Source organism: Heptranchias perlo, chromosome 32 (genome assembly GCF_035084215.1).
Source record: "Heptranchias perlo isolate sHepPer1 chromosome 32, sHepPer1.hap1, whole genome shotgun sequence".
Lineage (NCBI taxonomy): Eukaryota > Metazoa > Chordata > Chondrichthyes > Hexanchiformes > Hexanchidae > Heptranchias > Heptranchias perlo.
In genome coordinates, this window is record NC_090356.1 from 27,780,735 (window position 1) to 27,799,849 (window position 19,115).

General features: G+C 41.6%; 1 protein-coding gene and 1 long non-coding RNA gene across 3 annotated transcripts in view; one reads left to right on the forward strand and one right to left on the reverse strand.

The window, feature by feature from the left end:
* LOC137301201 (uncharacterized) overlaps window positions 1-1,868 on the reverse strand; it is a 78,671-nt gene extending 76,803 nt beyond the window's left edge. The window contains exon 1 of the long non-coding RNA XR_010958244.1: window positions 1,820-1,868. This is a non-coding gene — a long non-coding RNA (uncharacterized lncRNA). The remainder of the gene's footprint in view (window positions 1-1,819) is intronic.
* Window positions 1-19,115, forward strand: part of cep104 (centrosomal protein 104) — a 258,478-nt gene that overhangs the window by 154,156 nt on the left and 85,207 nt on the right. For both annotated transcript variants that reach the window (XM_067970659.1, XM_067970660.1), the window contains exon 18: window positions 5,470-5,545. In XM_067970659.1, coding sequence (XP_067826760.1) covers window positions 5,470-5,545 — 76 coding nt within the window. The remainder of the gene's footprint in view (window positions 1-5,469; window positions 5,546-19,115) is intronic.

Below are 19,115 nucleotides of genomic sequence, written 5' to 3' on the forward strand. Positions count from 1 at the left end.
TGTTGCACCTGGCAGAGGCCAGTTCCAGATCACCATTAGTGGATGCTTGAAACATGTTTTCTACCAAATCTCTCTGTTAGGTATGGCTTATTGTACAGAGCTGCTGAATTCAAGAGCAGAGAAAATTGTTCTTTTTTTATCGTTGCTGTTTTCCTAATAATGAGTACTGTTCCATGGGTGTCCTCCATTACTTCAAACAAGTAGTCATTCTTCAACTGTGAGCAGGGTTCCATTATTTCAGAAATGAAAATCTGCTGAACCCTGCGGGAGAGTTTCCCTAGTGAGGATGTTGGTTGAGGTCTGGATCAGGCACTGCTTTCCCGGTCAGCCTCACCTGCACAGCCCAACTTCCGATCCAATATCCTGTCACAGCTCATGCATAAATAGGATACTTGGACAAGTTACTAGAGGGCTGCAGGCATCAATGGAATCATACCTCCAGCATGAGTTGCCACGTTTAGGAGAAGGGAAAAAATTAAGCCTTTTTTTAGTAAACCAGCGTCTCAGTATCTCCTGTAATTTATTTTGCTTCAGATAATTTCGATGATTTGTCCTGTTTATGATGTGAAATTACAGCATGGCTGTTAAAACAGTAACTGGGCTCCAATTTTCCAAATTGATTCATATCTGAGTGGCTATTTACGCAATCAGTTTTGGGTGATTCCAGTGGTGTAGAGCATTATGCAAAAGAAAATGGGAAATACAAGTCTGAAGCCAGACAGCTGTTTGTAAATTTGCTAAACTTAAGAATTAGGTTTAGACGTGAAAGGTATGTTTTTGTATAGTTTAGTTTGAGTTTTATATTGCATATCTACAGTGTTCATCAATAGCTTTATGGGCTCAATATTTCTTTTTATACTGGTACAAATTATGGATATAAATGGATCTCTCTCACTCTTTCACACGTCTGGTTATGAGGTAATCTGTAGAACATGAACAAAATCAAACTTTGCCAACTTGTCAGTTTCTTCCAGGCAAAACTTTGAGTTACTTTCGCTGTTACACAGAGTCGTTACTCTTGCCAGACATGGCATTTCACCCGTACTATCAACCCATCGATATATCCACGTATAATTCCAATTGACATTAGAACAGTTCTTATTATCAGCAGACTGATACATATTCAAAATTATGTTTATAATCTACTCTGTGTATCTGTCCCATTTGTACTGGTGCACAAAGTTTAGATTGGCCCATTAATCAGCCTGTCTCATCTACAGTGTACAATATAACCCACTTGAGCCATGAAGCCTGGTTTCATGCTGGCGTCAGTTCAGACGTACGCCAGGCTAACATGGGATTGGACTTCAAAAACAAATCATCCAACCACCAAATCGCCCTCCGAAATTTGCATACAGTCCCTGCACGATACCACAGATGCCACATTCTACCAGTCACCTGATGTGCTTCTGCTGTAATTGGCTCTTTTAAAGAAAATAAATGATTTTTTAGAGTTCAGCTGCCCTCCTGAGAGTATCCATTATAAACTGGCACAGCTGCACCGAACTGCTTTCACTAATTCCATACACTAAGCCTGCATTGTGGCAGCGTACCTCAGTATGCCATTCAGTGCCTGGTAGGAAAACTGCATTCAAGCCAGAAGTACCCATAACAAGTCATAGTTAAACAATGGAACTGTTAACAGTTTTAGGGTTTGTATTAATACAATATTAAAAACCTAGGAAACATTAACTGTGATCCAGCTAGTCTCTAAGAATATACAATGAATGAGAGAGGGAGAGATTCACGCTAAGCACAGACAAGAATACATTGGGTCGGAAATTGCTTTTAAAGTGACGGTGAACTTAACAGCACTCACCGTTATTAAAGGCGAAATCGAAGAGCAAGTTCCAGTGACCACACATGCGCAAACGCTGAATCCGGAACTTGCTCTTCCTGGTACGCTGGCTATGTGAGAGTTCGCCAGCTGGCTCTCCATTGAAATCAGTGGAGGAGCATGAACTTGCTGCCAGAACACGGTAAGAACCCATTAAATAGACTGAAAAAGCACACTCAAATATATCTGTCTAAACTAAGTATTAACAGCGTGGTAAGTCTTAATGACTGTCAAATATCCTCTCTGGCACTGAAAATTAAATTTTAAAGATATGGAGTCTCATTGCGATTTTAATCAATATTTTTTTTTAATTAATTTTTTTACTTCCTGACCCTTTTATCTTTGTCTTTTAATTTGATATTTCTTACCTTTATTTCGCTGCCACTAACTCTTTTTACAATGATTTTACTGTTGTTGCTTGCACTTCAAGGTTTTGACTCATTGCGGCATATCAACGATGCTGCAACCTGATTGGTCGAGGGGAAAGAGAGATCCTCTCGTCAGCCGTGTAGGTCGTAGGTTCCTGGGAGTTAACGCTGGTTTCTTTTCAGGTTCACATTAGAGGAAGTTCCCACAGTAAAGACCGCGGATACAATATGGGTAAGTTAGTATGAGAGGGCCGTTTGCCGCTCACAGCAATTTCCGGCTCAAAGAATTCTTAGCGGAGAGAAACAAAGACCTGTACATAATCTAAACTGAGACTCCCTTCTCTTTTTCCCTGCCCCCCACCCCCCCAAAAAAAATCAAACTCTGGAGTAGGGAAGATCAAATCTGCATCTCTTCACTCTATGGTACTGCGAGAAAAAAAAGATTTGCACATTATCATGGGGCTAATTTTCACCTTCATCGCTTGGGTGGTAATCTTGCAGAGCAGATCACCCGCCCATCATAGAACCCACTCCTTGGAAATGAAAATCGGGTGGGTTCTATAACAGGCAGGTGCTCCACCCCGCCAGTTTACCACCCAAGCGGTGAAGGTGAAAGTTACCTCCCATGTCCTCAGAAATTCATCAATAGACTGCATCTATAATGCATTCAATACTGTTATGTGGGCGAACACAGGAGGGCTCTCCTTTTCTTCTGTGAATAACGATGTGGGGATCTTTAAAGTCCACCTGTGGATATCTGTTTAACATCCTCTTCAAAGGACAGCACCTCTGACAATGCATCACTGTCTCACTACTGCACTGGAGTGTCAGTGTAGGTTTTGTTCTTAACCCCACAACCTTCTGACTCAGTGGCGAGATTGCTACCAACTGAACCAAACTGATGCTGAAAATTGGCTCTGGAAAATGCAAGTCCATGGCATTGCTGTGAAACATTTTCCTGCCGACTGGTATTAAGATCAGGAACAGGTTCCTATTTTCCATAGTATATTTAAAATCCGACTAACTTGCAGCGTGGTGCTAAGTCATACTGACCAGGTCGATCTTCCCCTTCTCATGTCAGCCCTTCCCCTGAGCAAAACTAGAGATTATCCTGGAAGAGCAGAATTTACATGCACTATAAATAGGTGGACTAATCGCCAGATTTTCACCAAGTAGTATTGCTTGGACTTGACCGCAGTGAGTGCCCTTTTGGTTGTCCAGACTTTACTAGCCCTGGTTTGGACTCTAAGTAGACATGGCATGCCACAGAGTGAAACGTCTATACGTGACATTTTCCCGGTTTAACCCTTTCAATGCTGAAAGAAACTGTTTTAGCTTTGTAAAACTCTACTACCAGACAGCATCGAGCTTTATTTCTGGTTCCATGAATACCTTATTCTTTTGGTAATAAATTTGACAGCTGTGACGTTTTTGAATCAAATATATACAGTCCAGTGCAGGAGAAGGTCAAATAGTGAATGATTAGAACAATATTCCACCCACAGATTGACTGGCTTGGCCCCTCAGTAGATAGATCAGTAGATAGTTTACTATTGGAGTGGTGGGGTTGGGAGGGAGGGGACCGAGTGGCACATTGACATCTGTGAATGTGGAGAAATGAATTGCTGGCTTAGAGTGTATTACAAGACTGAAACAGAATTTAATGGGTTTAAATGGCATCATAAGCCATCCATGAAGGTTTATAAAGTAATCTGAGCCATAAGGTTGTATTACAGTTTGTAATGTACAATTCAAGTCAGGTGTATGTAAATTTTTAATCAAACTAATGTCAGTTCATGAGGTTAGTGAGAATTACAGTGATGTGATGGGATCTTTTTAGGCTGAGTGCCTTGAGATTGACAATGAAGCAGAGACCTGTGAACTGCAGTGCTGTTCTCCACATTTCCCTTTGGCAGTGTGCCCCTGGTTTCTATCGAGCCTATTGAAAGGTCAACAGGAAAGGAGCACCACATTTTGCACTGTATTTGACGGTTGTATTTGTGGCACAGGAAAAGTATGGTCCCAGATGCTGTTGCAGATGTGGAACTTGCTTTCTTTATATTCATCGCGGGTTGTGCCCTTGGGGGTGGGAGTACTGTCCACTGGCCAGTGACAGCACGTGAACAATATAAAAACATCTGTAGATGGAAATACTTGTGTGGCAGGAAAAGAGGGCTTTGAATCAGTTACAATGCTAAACTCGATTTCTACCAGAGTCACGTGACAGGATGAGTACTGAGAAGAACTTTGCTTGACAAGAATTTAGATAATAGTCCATGAGTTGAGATTGTTTTCAAGAGTATGTCAGAATTAAATTACATACAGCTTTATATGTATGTAATTTGTTCACTGGGAACCTGTACTTTGTTGAAAGATTATATTGCATATAGTCTTGTTATTACTGGTTTAAATAATTTGCAGCTATTTATGAACCCTGATGTTAGATGAAATTTTAGAATCTCTTATCTACAACATACTGTAAAACAAGTATAATTATGCAGGGCAATATTTTTACAGGAGGGAGCTAAAGGATAGTTCCATGCATTTTAATATTTCTGCAATGTGTACACAAATTTTTCTGTTGGTTTTATTTTTGCAGCAAATGGGCAGACACAATAATTGACAAAATAAAACCAACACAAGTTTACAGTATACCTTCGCATTCTCTTGCACAATGTCTTGGTTTCATTTGCCCTGTTATCTCTGTTCTGCGCTGAGTGGCAGGGCACAGATTTGCCCCACAATTCCTCACTTAATAACATTACATTCTCAGCTGCATAGTCAGATGGAAGCCAACTATTCCCCCAAGATGAGGGAGACAAAAAGCAGCAAGGTAGTAACATTTGGCTATTTTATGCACCCATTAGTGATTCTTCTAACTTTAGTAGTGACTCAAGGGTGGCATAAGTACACTCCGAAGGAAAGAGAATAGAAATAACTTGCCATGCCAAAAGCTATGTTCCACTTATTTGTTTCAGCAGTGAAGTTCTGTGACCAGAACATCTGTCCTGATTCCAGTTAGTGTAATTATTAATCCTTACTCAAACAAGAACTAAATCCCAAAGTAAATGAGATTACATGTAATCGCTAAGAATAAATATGCTATAACCTGAAGCAAGCAATGTGCTTATGTATCCACTGATTAAAGTGAGGTTGAAGTAACTCACAGGCTGATAATAGTTGAAATTAGTTTCAGTACAAGTTAACAGTACTGAAAAGTTAATTTATTTTTGTTTTTGACAAAAATCTGTATTTTCTTCCTAGATCGTGGGAAAAAAGCTCCTGCCCCACAACCAGATATGGGAGATGACCAGTCTTCAGTGACTACTTATTTGGATAAGTAAGTCCACTTTTAACTCACATGTCTAAAACCCATTTTCAACCAGACTCCTTTGCACCACGCTTGTGGTTGAGTTTCTTCATTAACAGTCGAGCAGACTTTGTGTCATTGTAAATATGCACACAGGTCAGTTAGAAACACTGCAGCTTCTATATTATCAATAAATGGAATTGTGGGTGCAGTTCTGGAACACTTCAAGTCCCCATTCATTCCCGTGCTACTCTGTATTTAAATACGAAAGATCGGCAGATTCATTTGAGTTTTAATTCCAAGACTGCAGGCCCTTACCTTGGGATAAGAGAGTGGAACATTTTACTCTGGATTGAAAGCAAACAGGTTCAGGAATGCATCAGCTGGTGTGGAAAGTTTGGGCTGTTTGTCCACCACCAGTCAATAATGGTAATGTGCCTACATCAGTACTGGCATGAAGTCTACCCTAGAGCCAGTTTATAAGTCATAGTTTGGGCAGATTATAGTGGCAAATCGAAGTCATATTTCAGAACAGATGTTATTTCTGGGTGAAGCTGTGAATGGGCTATTGGCTTAAACCAAAGGGAAATTGCCCCAGATTGAATAGGCTTTTTTTTTACACTTATACAATAGGGACAGAGAAATGAGTGCATTATTCATCAAATGTTTTATGCATTATTCATCAAATGTTTTATGCATTATTTATCTACGGTGTATTGACAATAACTTGCCAACTAGAATCCACTGAACATTTTGTTACTGGTAATTTGAAAACTGCTTGTCTGAAGATACAAAGAACATTATTCCTTTCTTAAAGCAATAGAAATTTCATTTACTTGCTCTAATTACACACAAAATTGAATGCATGGTCAGATTAAAGTCATCTGAGCTGCAAGACTATATTACAGCTTTGTAATATACAATGTAACATCAGATGTTGCTATTACATATTTATATTTATATATAAGCTTATTTTTCCTCTTTTTTTGTGCCAGTTTTCTCTTTCACCTCGCACACACAACACACACAATTTTCTTCCATTTCCCTCCCCCTGCAATGGAAGTGTTGGCTCCTTGAGATAAATTCTACATATGCCAGTCACTGTCCAGTACGTTACCCAAGTGACTGCTGTTTGTGTAGGCTAGATGGTGAATGTAGAAATGATATTCAACCACAGAAGCAGCAAGGCTCATGTGATGCCAACAAATTAGCTGGAAAGGGATGAGGAGTGGGAACCCTGATCAGTTTTCCCCACTGAAGCCAATTATAGGGCCTCCACCACCCCTCCAGCTACAATCAGCAAACAGCACAAACTAAGGGTCAAACCTGAGATCTTCCTATCTGTATGTGGCAGCTATCACTGTCGTAACTATTGGGTTTCAACACTGCCATGATCTCTATCATTGACCAGACTTTCTCCAACTATTTCCTTAGCTCCACTCTTCTGCACATACCTCTACCTGCCCCTAACCACTTTACCAAGGCGAAATAAAACTACCCCCAAGCTCACTCTGTTGAATCATGTCCCAACGTCAACCTCACGTGCCTCTTGCCTGCCACCTGCACTGACATTGATGTCTCTGTTAATTTTCTCCATAATTGTATTCCCTCCATCTTCATCTCCACCTTCCCTCTCAGATCCTATGTAGTCTCCCACACCGGTTACTGCCCTGGCATAACACCACCTCTGCAGCCTCAAATCTGTAGGCTCGAACACACTTACCTGGTCTGGCTGTCCACTGGCAGCTCTAAGTAGGCCACCTCAAGTCGTACACCAAAGCCACTTTGATCATCCTGGAAAGCAGAAACAACACCAAAGCTTTTTTCCACCACTAACTGTCTCCTCAGACCTCAACCCGTATTCTCTCCTCAGGTTCAAAATGCAAAGAACTATTGGACATTTTGGGCACAAAATTGAGGCCAACACCATTGCAGCCACTGTACCCGGCCTCTTTTTCTATCCCCAAACTTCCATCTCTCCCATCTGCCCTCCATCCAACCGTGCCCTCACCTTTCTACTCTAATTTCTTCACAACAGACTGTTAGCAAAAATTAAAGCTCGTGGAATTGGAGCCAACCTATTGACCAGTTGGGAATTGGTTAGGAAGTAGGAAACGGAGAGTAGGTATAATGGATATGTATTCCAATTGGCAGGATGTGACTAGTGGTGTCCCCCAGGATTCTGTACGGAGGTCTCAGCTTTTAACTATATTTATAAATGACTTCAATGAAGGAATAGAGAGCCGTATATCCAAATTTGCTGGCACAGTAAATAATGTAGATGGGAGCAGAAAGTTGCAAAGGGACATTGATAGATTAAGTGAGTGGGCAAAATTGTGGCAGATGGAGTTTAATGTGGGGAATTGTGAGGTCATCCATTTTGGATCTAAGAAAGATAGATCAGAGTATTTTCTAAATGATGAGAATCTAGAAACTGTGGAGGAGCAGAGAGATTTAGGGGTCCATGTACAGAAACTACTAAAAACTAGTGGACAGTCACAAAAAATAATCAAAAAGTCTAATGGAATGTTAGCCTTTATCTCAAGGGGGCTGGAATACAAAGGGGTGGAAGTTATGCTACAGTTGTAGAGAGCTCTTGTTAGGCTGCATCTGGTGTACTGCGTTTAGTTCTGGGCATCGCACCTCAGGAAAAATATATTGGCCTGGGAGGGGGTGCAGCGCAGATTCACCACAATGATAATGGGGCTAAAAGGGTTAAATTATGAGGACGGGTTCCATGTACTTGGCTTGTATTCCCTCAAGTATAGAAGATTAAGGGGTGATCTAATTGAGATGTTTAAGATGATTAAGGATGAAATCAGAGCAATAGTGAGAAAGAATATTGGCTCAGAAAATCAAAGATGTAGAATCAGTCTGGTTGGAGTTAAGAAGCACCAAGAGGCAGAAAACACAGGTGAAAGTTGTCTATAGGCCTCCAAACAGTAATGGTAATGTAGGGGATGGGATCAAACAGGAAATTAGGGATGCATGTAACAAGGGTACTATAGTAATCATGGGTGACTTTAATCTACATATAGACTGGCCAAATCAAATTAGCAATAATACTGTGGAGGATGAATTCCTGGAGTGTGTACGAGATGGTTTTTTAGACCAGTACGTTGAGGAGCCAACCAGGGAACAGGCTATCCTTGATTGGGTATTGTGCAATGAGAAGGAGTTAATTAATAATCTTGTGTGGGGTTCTTTAGGGAAGAGTGACCATAACGTGATAGAATTCTTCATTAAGATGGAAAGTGAAAGAGTCCAATCCGAAACTAGGGCCCTAAATCTAAACAAAGGAAACTACAAAGGTATGAGGAGTGAGTTGGCTATGATAGATTAGGAAGCTTCATTAAAAGGCATGACAGTGGATAGGCAATGGCTAACATTTAAGGAACAAATGCATAAATTGCTGCAATTATACATTCCTTTCTGGCGCAAAAACACAAAAGGAAAAACGGCCCAACCATGGCTGACAAAAGAAATTAAGGATAGTATTAGATCCAAAGAGCACTCATTAAAAAGTTGCCAGAAAAAGTAGCAAGCCTGAGGATCGGGAGCAGTTTAGAATTCAGCAAAAAAGGACCAAAGGGGAAAAATAGGGTATGAGAGTAAACTTGCAAGGAACATAAAAGTGAACTGTAAAAGCTTCTACAAGTATATAAAAAGATTAGTGAAGACAAATGTAGGTCCCTTACAGTCAGAAACTGCAGAATTTATAATGGGGAACAAGGAAATGGCAGAGCAATCAAACAAATACTTTGGTTCTGTCTTCGTGGAAGAGGACACAAATAACTTTCCAGAAATGTTCGGGAACCAAGGGACTAGTGAGAAGGAGGAAGTAAAGGAAATTAGTATTAGTAAAAAAAAGTGTTGGAGAAATTAATGGGACTAAAAGCCGATAAATCCCCAGGGCCTGATAACTGCATCCCAGAGTACTAAAAGAGGTAGCCATGGAAATAGTGGATGCACTGGTTGTCATCTTCCAAAATTCTATAGATTATGGAACAGTTCTACAGATTGGAGGGTGGTAAATATAACCCCACTATTTAAAAAAGGAGGGAGAGAGAAAACAGGGAATTACAGACCGGTTAGCCTACCATCAGTAGTAGGGAAAATGCTCGAGTCCATTATAAAGGATGTGATAACAGGACACTTAGAAAATATCAATGGGATTAGACAAAGTCAACATGGATTTATGAAAGGGAAATCATGTTTGACAAACCTACTGGAGTTTTTTGAGGATGTAACTGGTAGAATAGATAAGGGAGAACCAGTGGATGTGGTGGAATTGGAGCCAACCTATTGACCAGTTGGGAATTGGTTAGGAAGTCCCACATAAGAGGCTAGTGTGCAAAATTAAAGCACGTGGGATTGGTGGTAATATACTGGCATGGATTGAAAATTGGTTAACAGACAGGAAACAGAGAGTAGGAAAAAATGGGTCTTTTTCAGGGTGGCAGGCAGTGACTAGTGGGGTACCGCAGGGATCAGTGCTTGGGCCCCAGCTATTTACAATATATATCAATGATTTGGATGAGGGAACCAAATATAATATTTCCAAGTCTGCTGACGACACAAAACTAGGTGGGATCGTTAGTTGTGAGGAGGATGCAAAGAGGCTTCAAGGCGATTTAGACAAGTTGAGTGAGTGGGCAAATACATGGCAGATGCAGTATAATGTGGATAAATGTCAAGTTATCCACTTCGGAAGGGAAAACAGAAAGGCAGAGTATTATTTAAATTGGGAAATGTTGACATACAAAGGGACCTGGGTGTCCTTGTACACCAGTCACTGAAAGCAAACATGCATGTGCAGCAAGCAGTCAGGAAGGCAAAAGGTATGTTGGCCTTCATTGCAAGAGGATTTGAGTACAGGAGCAAGGATGTCTTGCTGCAGTCATATAGGACTTTGGTGAGACCACACCTGGAGTATCGTGTGCAGTTTTGGTCTCCTTACCTAAGAAAGGATATACTTGCCATAGAGGGAGTGCAGCGAGGGTTCACCACACTGATTCCTGGGATGGCAGGACTGTTGTATGAGGAGAGATTGGTTCGACTCGGCCTGTATTCACTCAAGTTTAGAAGAATGAGAGGGGATCTCATTAAAACATATAAAATTCTGACAGGACTAGACAGATTGGATGCAGGGAGGATGTTTCCCTGGCTTGGGGGTCCAGAACGAGGGGTCACAGTCTCAGGATGATACGGGGTAGGACATTTAGGACTGAGATGAGGAGAAATTTCTTCACTCAGAGGGTGATGAACCTGTGGAATTCTCTACCACAGAACGCTGTGGAGGCCAAGTCACTGAATATATTTAAGAAGGAGCTAGATAGATTTCTAGACACAAAAGGCATCAAGGGGTATGGGGAGAGAGCAGGAATATGGTATTGAGATAGAGAATCAATCATGATCATATTGAATGGCGGAGCAGGCTCGAATGGCCTACTCCTGCTCCTATTTTCTCGGTTTCTATTTTAAAGGATTTGATAGGGTAACATAAGAACATAAGAAGTAGGAGCAGGAGTAGGCCATATGGCCCCTTGAGCCTGCTCCGCTATTCATTAAGATCATGGCTGATCTTCGCCCTCAACTCAACTTTCCCACCTGACCCCCATAACTCTTGATTCCCTTAGAGTCCAAAAATCTATCGATCTCAGTCTTGAATATCCTCAACGACTGAGCATCCACAGCCCTCTGGGGTAGACAATTCCAAAGATTCACAACCCTCTGAGTGAAGAATTTCTCCTCATCTCAGTAGTAAATGGCTGACCCCTTATCCTGAGACTATGTCCCCTAGTTCTAGACTTTCCAGCCAGGAGAACCAGCCTCTCAGCATCTAATAGTTCAATAGAGATAAGCTATTTCCTCTGGCGGGGGAGTCCAAAACAAGGGGGTATAACCTTAAAGTTAGAGCTAGGCCGTTCAGGAGTGATGTCGGGAACCACTTCTTCACATAAAGTGCAGTGGAAATCTGGCACTCTTTCCCCACCCCCACCCCCACCCCCAAAAAAAAAGCTGTTGAGGCTGGGGGTCAATTGAAAATGTCAAAACTGAGATTGATAGATTTTTGTTAGGCAAGGGTATTAATGGATTTGGAACCAATACGGGTAAATGGAGTTAAGATACAAATCAGTCGTGATCTAACTGAATGGCAGAACACGCACGGGGGCCTGAATAGCTTACTCCTGTACCTATGTTCCTTCCCGATCTCCCTCAGCCCGCTCATCTTATCCATAAAGTAGCATCTGCTCCCTCAATCCTCTTCCATCCTTGTCCCTGATCACTCAACTTTGCTTCTTTTCCCCCATGCTTGCTGGCATCATCACCCTGTATCTCGTCCATCCTCCACCACCTTCAAATCCGCTCTACTGTATAGGAAACCCACCCCAAATGTTTCCATTCTTTCCAGCTACTACTGATCTCAAAGCTTTCCTTCCTCTCAACACCTGGAACTCGTTGCTGCCTTGCAACTTAGCTCCCACCTTTCCCCCTATTCCTTCCTCCCTTTAAGCTGGTACTGATGCTGCCCAAATAAAGTCACAAACGATGGCCAGTGTAATTATGACCATGGCTTCCTATCTCCTCATGCTCCTCCATCTCTCTGCTGCTTTCAATACTGTTGAGTGCACCATCATCCTCCAACATCTCTGCAGTCCAGCTCCAGGGCACTGCTCCCTTCTGGTTCCGTTCTTAACCTGACTCAGTGCAGGTTGCTGCTACCACATTGCTGCTTACAGTTTCCTCTCCCATGTTTGTGGGGTTACTTATGGTGTAACCCGGAGTTCATCAATTACTATTCACCATCTAAATGCTACCTCCGGGAGAGATTACCTGCAAGCACAGGGTCAGGTGCGACATATGTGCTGACGATGACCTGTTCTACCTCCCAACTTCCTCCGTTGACTCTGAGGTTGTTGCCTTGTTGTAAAATTTTCTGTCTGATATCAAGATCTGGAAGAGTCGAGACTTCTTCCATCTGAATGATGGCAAGACCGAGAACTTCCTCTTCGGTGCCTGGCAGCATTTCCAGGCGTCTGCCTTCAGTTCTATAAACCTCCGTGAATGCCATCTCAAGCTGAATCAGATAATGCATAACCTTGGCACCCTGCTCAACGCTGCTTTCTTCCCCACATCCAAAACTGCCTTCTACTACCCCTGTGAAACCCTAGTCCGTGTCGTATTCATCTCGAGGCTTGATTTCTCTAATACTCTGCAATCTGGCCTCCCCATTATCAGTACTACACTGTCTTCAACTCATCTGAACTGCTGCAGCCCGCATCCTCCCCCACGCCAAGTCCTGCACTCCCATTATCCCTGTCCTCACCTGCACCAAGCCACACACCGCTCCAAGCTCCAATGGCTCCCAGTGCTCCAGCAGGATGAGTTCAAAATTCTTGTCTTTATTTTCAAATCATTCCACTGCCTTGCCCAACTGTAACATGGTAATCTGCTTCTGCCCTACGTTCCTGCAGGTACCCTCTGCTTCCTGGATTTCTTCTTTTTCCCTTAGTTTTCTGGACTTCTCCTTGCTCCCTTTGCTCAACCATTGGTATCCACTTGTTCAGCCACCCCCCTCTGCAGTGTCACCACTCTCCATGCTTTCAAAAGCCTCCTCAAAACGATCCAGTTTCTCTTTTTAGTTCTCCATCCTAGCCTCACCATATCTCTCCCCTTTCCCATGCTTGTTGTCAACAACATCCCGTTCCTCATTATAAAGTTCCCTGAGACATCTTGTTACACGCAAGAAGTGCTATATAAATGCAAGTAATTTTTGTTAACCAGCTGAACCATTGGGACCATGTCAGTTGATTCTCCTGTGAGCCCATGGAGTTGGCGACAATTACATTGGCACCATAGCATTGTATCATGTGAGCATTGTATGCATCAACAATGGGAAAATTGTTATTTTAATTGATTGCTTCTGAGGGGCGAGGCTCAAAAATTAGTGTAGATGGCATACAGGCTGTCCAAGAGCACTTAAGAATAAACCTGAAAAGTTTTTTCCCAGCGTTGTTTGGCACGAGATAAGAGTGAGCGTGTTTCATTTATAAGAATAATTGAATCTGCAGTGCACCCCAGTAGTCAAGATGACCTTGTTTCCATTTTGTTGCCCGTGTTATTACTCACTCATTGACATGGTTATCATAAACATTCTGACATTTGGTGTGTTGGAAAGGGCAGCAGAGCTGTGCCTACTGCTGGAATGTTTATTATGGCTATTCATGCTGTCGATTGGGACAAGTTTCAAATCTAAGTTCTTGAATTTCACCAGTGCATGTGGTCCGTTAGGCTCTGGCACGTGTCACTGCGTTTGATCTGTTCGGTTTGTTCAACTTCCGTACAGGAGATTATCATCATTCTCTAGGGAGAAGGTCCAGTAATTGGGAAACCATGTTTGAGAGAACAAAAACAATGGCAAGTATTTAAGATTATTATATAGGATGAGGAAAGAAAATATATTTCATTTACAAAAGAACAGCAAGATCCAGGTCACTGTGGTTCAGTAAGGTTAGAAGATAAATTAAAACAAGTTAAAAAACTTCAAAAGATACAAGGAAACAAAAAAATAGAAAGCTTGGGATTCCAAGGACAAGTGAGGGTTGCTTAAAAAGGTATTTGAAGTAGAAAGAGACATAAAGATATAAATCGCACAGGGCATCAAGAGGGGCATAGAAAGGTTTTACAACTATATTGATAGTAGAAGGAACGACTTTTAAAGGATAAATTGGATAAAACTATTGTGGATAATCAGGGTACGGAAGATATAGTCAGTGGATTCTTCACACATCAATTTTCACAAAGGACTGTAGACACATCTAGCAAAAGTAACAATCAGTAACATGACTGGGTCTCCATTGGCCAAGACTGAAAAGTATTTGGGTGTCAGCTGTGGCTCAGTGGTAGCACTTTCGTCTGAGTCAGAAGGTTGTGGGATCAAGTCCTACTCCAGAGACTTGAGCACAAAATCCCAGCTGACACTTCAGTGCACTACTGAGGGAATGCTGCATTGTCGGAAGTGCCATCCTCTGGATAAGATGCTGAACCAAGGCCCTGTCTGTGCTCTCAGGTGGATATTACATCAAATTTACAGCATAGAAACAGGCAGTTCGGCCCAACAGGTCTATGCCAGTGTTTATACTCCACTCTATTTATTTCATCTCACCCTATCAACATGTCCTTTCCTCCTCATGTCCTTATCTAGCTTCCCATTAAATGCATCAATTCATGTGATAGTGAGTTCCACATTCTCGCTACTCTGAGTTTAAAAAAAAGTTTCTCCTGGATTCCTTATTGGATTTATTAGTGACTATCTTATATTCATGGCCCCTAAATCTGGACTCCCCCACAAGTGGAAACATCTTCTCTATGCGTACCGTATCAAACCCCTTCATAATTTTAAAGACTCTATCACGTCACCTTTCAGTATTCTCTTTTCTAGAGAAAAGAGCCAAAACCTGTTCAATCTTTCCTGATAGTTGTACCCTCTCAGTTCCGGTATCATCCTTGTAAATCTTTTTTGCATTTTCTCCAGTGCTTCTATCTCCTTTTTGTAATGTGGAGGCCTGAACTGTGCACCGTACTCTTGGTGTGGTCTAACCAAGGTTCTAAATAAGTTCAACATTACTTTTCTGCTTCGTAATTCTACTCCTCAAGAAATGAACCCCAGTGCCAGACCCTAAGGCACCACTCAGCCTAATACTGCTGTATCCCAAGACACCCCTCAATGTTTTCATGCCCTCAGAAACTGATCCCATACTTTCCTCTGACCCCCAATGCTCGCAGACTCTGTGACCCTTCTATCCCAATTCTTTCAGACACCAGGGGGTCTCTCACAGTTCTCTAACATCCCAGGAACCCCTCCAATGCTTCCACACTTGGGGACTCCTGACTTCTACCAAACCACACTAGCCTATCCAACCCCAGAAATTTCCATTTCAGTGTTTCTACATCACACAACCCACCCCTTCTCAGTTCTGCCAAACCCTACAATCTTGTTTCTCTTTCCCTCCCCCCAGTAATCCTGAACTCAAACACTCCCAGTCCTCAAATTGTCCACACCACCACTATTCTGTCAAGATGTAGCATCCATTCTCTAATTCTACCAACTACTGGAACCACCTTTCAGTGCTACCAGTGGCCAGTGCTGCTAATGCCCCACTCCTCTCCCAATTATTGCTACATATCTGGTACTTACCGGAGCCCCTCAAGCTTCTTCCCTATCACGTTTCTATTTATCCTTGGAGTTCATAAAGGTGAGATCAAAATAATAACAATGGCAGAGATTTACATTTTTTTATGTAAAAATAGACAGAATCACAGAATTCAATCCCCAAAATATGAGCAGTAATCCCCATTTGCTTTTTTAATGAAAATATAATTTACCCTATCCAGTCACCAAAGCTCAGTGGCCCTCTTAATATATTGTATGTTACATGACATAGATCGGTTGCTGTAAAACGGAGGATCCCCACTCCAACCCACCGTGAACAATGTCGGGATGGGGAGGTCGTATGTATCAATATCTGTAATGCCCACAAACACTACTTCCTGTTGTCACAATTTTTGGCCACCTATTTGTGTCAACTGTTTTCATTATAAATTGGTATGTTAACATTTTCCCCTCAGTTTTCTATAGCAACTGTCACAATGTAGTTCCCTGCTCCGGCACCTAGGTGGAGCAAATCTATGAAGTCTCCCAAATGTATTTGTTAACTTTTTTAACTGATATTTTTCCTGTCCGGTAAATTCTCAAGTAAGTTCAGTTTACATTTATATTTTAATTTCAACTCCTTGTACAACCGATAGACATTGCTTGCTCTTTTGGAAAAAGAGGGCTTTGAATACTTAAAACCTGCCAATTGACGTTCACCTTTTTATCAGTGACACAAGTCTGAAATTACATTTTGACAAATAATAATTGACACGGCAAAACTAAATGGGAAATGTGGACTTGGGGAATTTACAATGGGAAAAATTGACATAAGGGCGACCAAAATTTGTGGCATTCGGCGGTAAGAACATATGAAATAGGAGCAGGAGTAGGCCATCCGGCCCCTCGAGCCTGCTCCGCCATTCAGCAAGATCATGGGTGATCTTCTATCTCACCGCCATTTTCCTGCACCATCCCCATATCCCTTGATGCCTTTAATATCTAGAAATCTATTGATCTCTGTTTTGAACGTACTCAATGACTGAGCCTCCACAGCCCTCTAGGGTAGAGAATTCCAAAGACTCACCACCCTCTGAGTGAAGAAATTTCTCCTCATCTCCGTTCTAAATGGCCTACCCTTTATTCTGAGACTGTGACCCCTGGTTCTAGACTCCCCAGCCAGGGGAAACATCCTCCCTGCATCTACCCTGTCGAGCCCTGTAAGAATTTTGTATGTTTCAGTGAGATTCTTCTAAACTCTAGAGAATACAGGCCTAGTCTACTCAATCTCTCCTCAATCGACAATCCCACCATCCCAGGAATCAGTCTGGTGGACCTTCGTTGCACTCCCTCTATGGCAAGTATATCCTTTCTTAGGTAAGGAGACCAAAATTGTAAACAATACTCCAGGTGATATACAAAGGCCCTATATAATTGCAGTAAGACATCTTTACTCCTGTACTCAAATCCTCTTGTAACAAAGGCCAACATACCATTTGCCTTCCTAATTGCTTGCTGCATCTGCATGTTAGCTTTCAGTGACTCATGTACAAGGACACCCAGGTCCCTTTGAACATCAACATTTCCCAATCTCTTACCATTTAAAAAATACTCTGAATTTCTGTTATTCCTACCAAAGTGGATAACTTCACATTTTTCCATATTATATCCCATCTGCCATGTTCTTGCCCACTCACTTATCCTGAATATATCCTCTTGAAGCCTTTTCCTCCTCACAAGTCACATTCCCACCCAGTTTTGTGTCATCAGCAAACTTGGAAATATTACATTTGGTCCCCTCATCCAAATCGTTGATATGGATTGTGAATAGCTGGGGCCCAAGCACCGATCCCTGCGGTACCCCACTAGTCACAGTCTGCCAATCTGAAAAAGACCCGTTTATTCCTACTCTCTGTTTTCTGACTGTTAACCAATTCTCAATCCATGCCAGTTTATTACCCCCAATTCCATATGCTCTAACTTTGTTCACCAACCTCCTGTGTGGGATCTTATCGAAAGCCTTCTGAAAATCCAAATACACCACATCCACTGGTTCCCCCTTATCTATTCTACTACTTACATCCTCAAAGAACTCAATAGGTTTGTGAAACATGATTTCCCTTTCATAAATCCATGTGGACTCTGCCAAATCCTATTAATATTTTCTAAGTGTCCTGTTGTCACATCCTTTATAATAGATTTTAGCATTTTCCCTATTACTGATGTCAGGCTAACAGGTCTGTAGTTCCCTGTTTTCTCTCTTCCTCCGTTCTTAAATCGTGGGGTTACATTTGCTAGCCTCCAATCTGCAGGAACTTATTCCAGAATCTATAGAATTTTGGAAGATGACGGCCAATGCATTCACTATCTCTGTAGCCACCTCTTTCAAAACCCTGGGATGTAGATCATCGGGCCCTTGAGATTTATCAACTTTCAGTCCCGTTAATTTCTGTAGTACTATTTTTTTTACTAATACTTATTTCTTTCAGTTCCTCATTCTCGCCAGACCCTTGGTTCTCTAATATTTCTGGGAGGTTTTTTGTGTCCTCTTCCATGAAGACAGACACAAAGTATTTGTTTAATTTCTCTGCCATGTCCTTATTCCCTATTATAAATTTTCCTGTCTCTGTCTGTAAGGGACCCACATTTGCCTTCACCAGTCTTTTCCTTTTTACATACCTTTAGAAGCTTTTACAGTCCGTTTTTATGTTTCTCGCTAGTTTACTCTCCTATTCTATTTTCCCTTTCTTTATCAATTTCTTGGTGCTGCTTTGCTGAATTCTAAAATGCTCCCAATCCTCAGGATTACTGCTTTTTCTGGCAACATTATATGCCTCTTTCTTTGACTTAATACTATCTTTAATTTCTCTTGTTAGCTACGGAAGGACCACTTTTCCTGTTGGGTTTTTGTGTCTTAGAGGAATATATATTTGTTGCAAATTATCTATTAATTCTTTAAATGCTAGCCATGTCCTGTCTACTATCATACCTTTTAATGTAGTTCCCCAATCAACCACAGCCAACTTGCGCCTCATACCTTCGTAGTTTCCTTTGTTTAGATTTAAGACCCTAGTTTTGGATTGAACTACATCACTTTCAAACTTAATGAAGAATTCTATCATATTATGGTCACTCTTCCCTAAGGGCTGCTTTACAACAAGATTATTAATTCACCCTTTCTCATTGCACAATACCAGATCTAAATAGCCTGTTCCCTAGTTGGTTCCTTAACATACTGATCTAGAAAACCATTTCGTATACATTCCAGGAATTCGTCCTCCACAGTATTAGTGCTAATTTGGTTTGCTCAATCTATATATAGATTAAAGTCCCTCATGATTACTGCATTACCCTTGTTACATGCACTTCTAATTTCCTGTTTTATACCGTGGCCTATAAACAACTCCCACCACTGTTTTCTGCCCCTTGCTGTTTCTTAGCTGC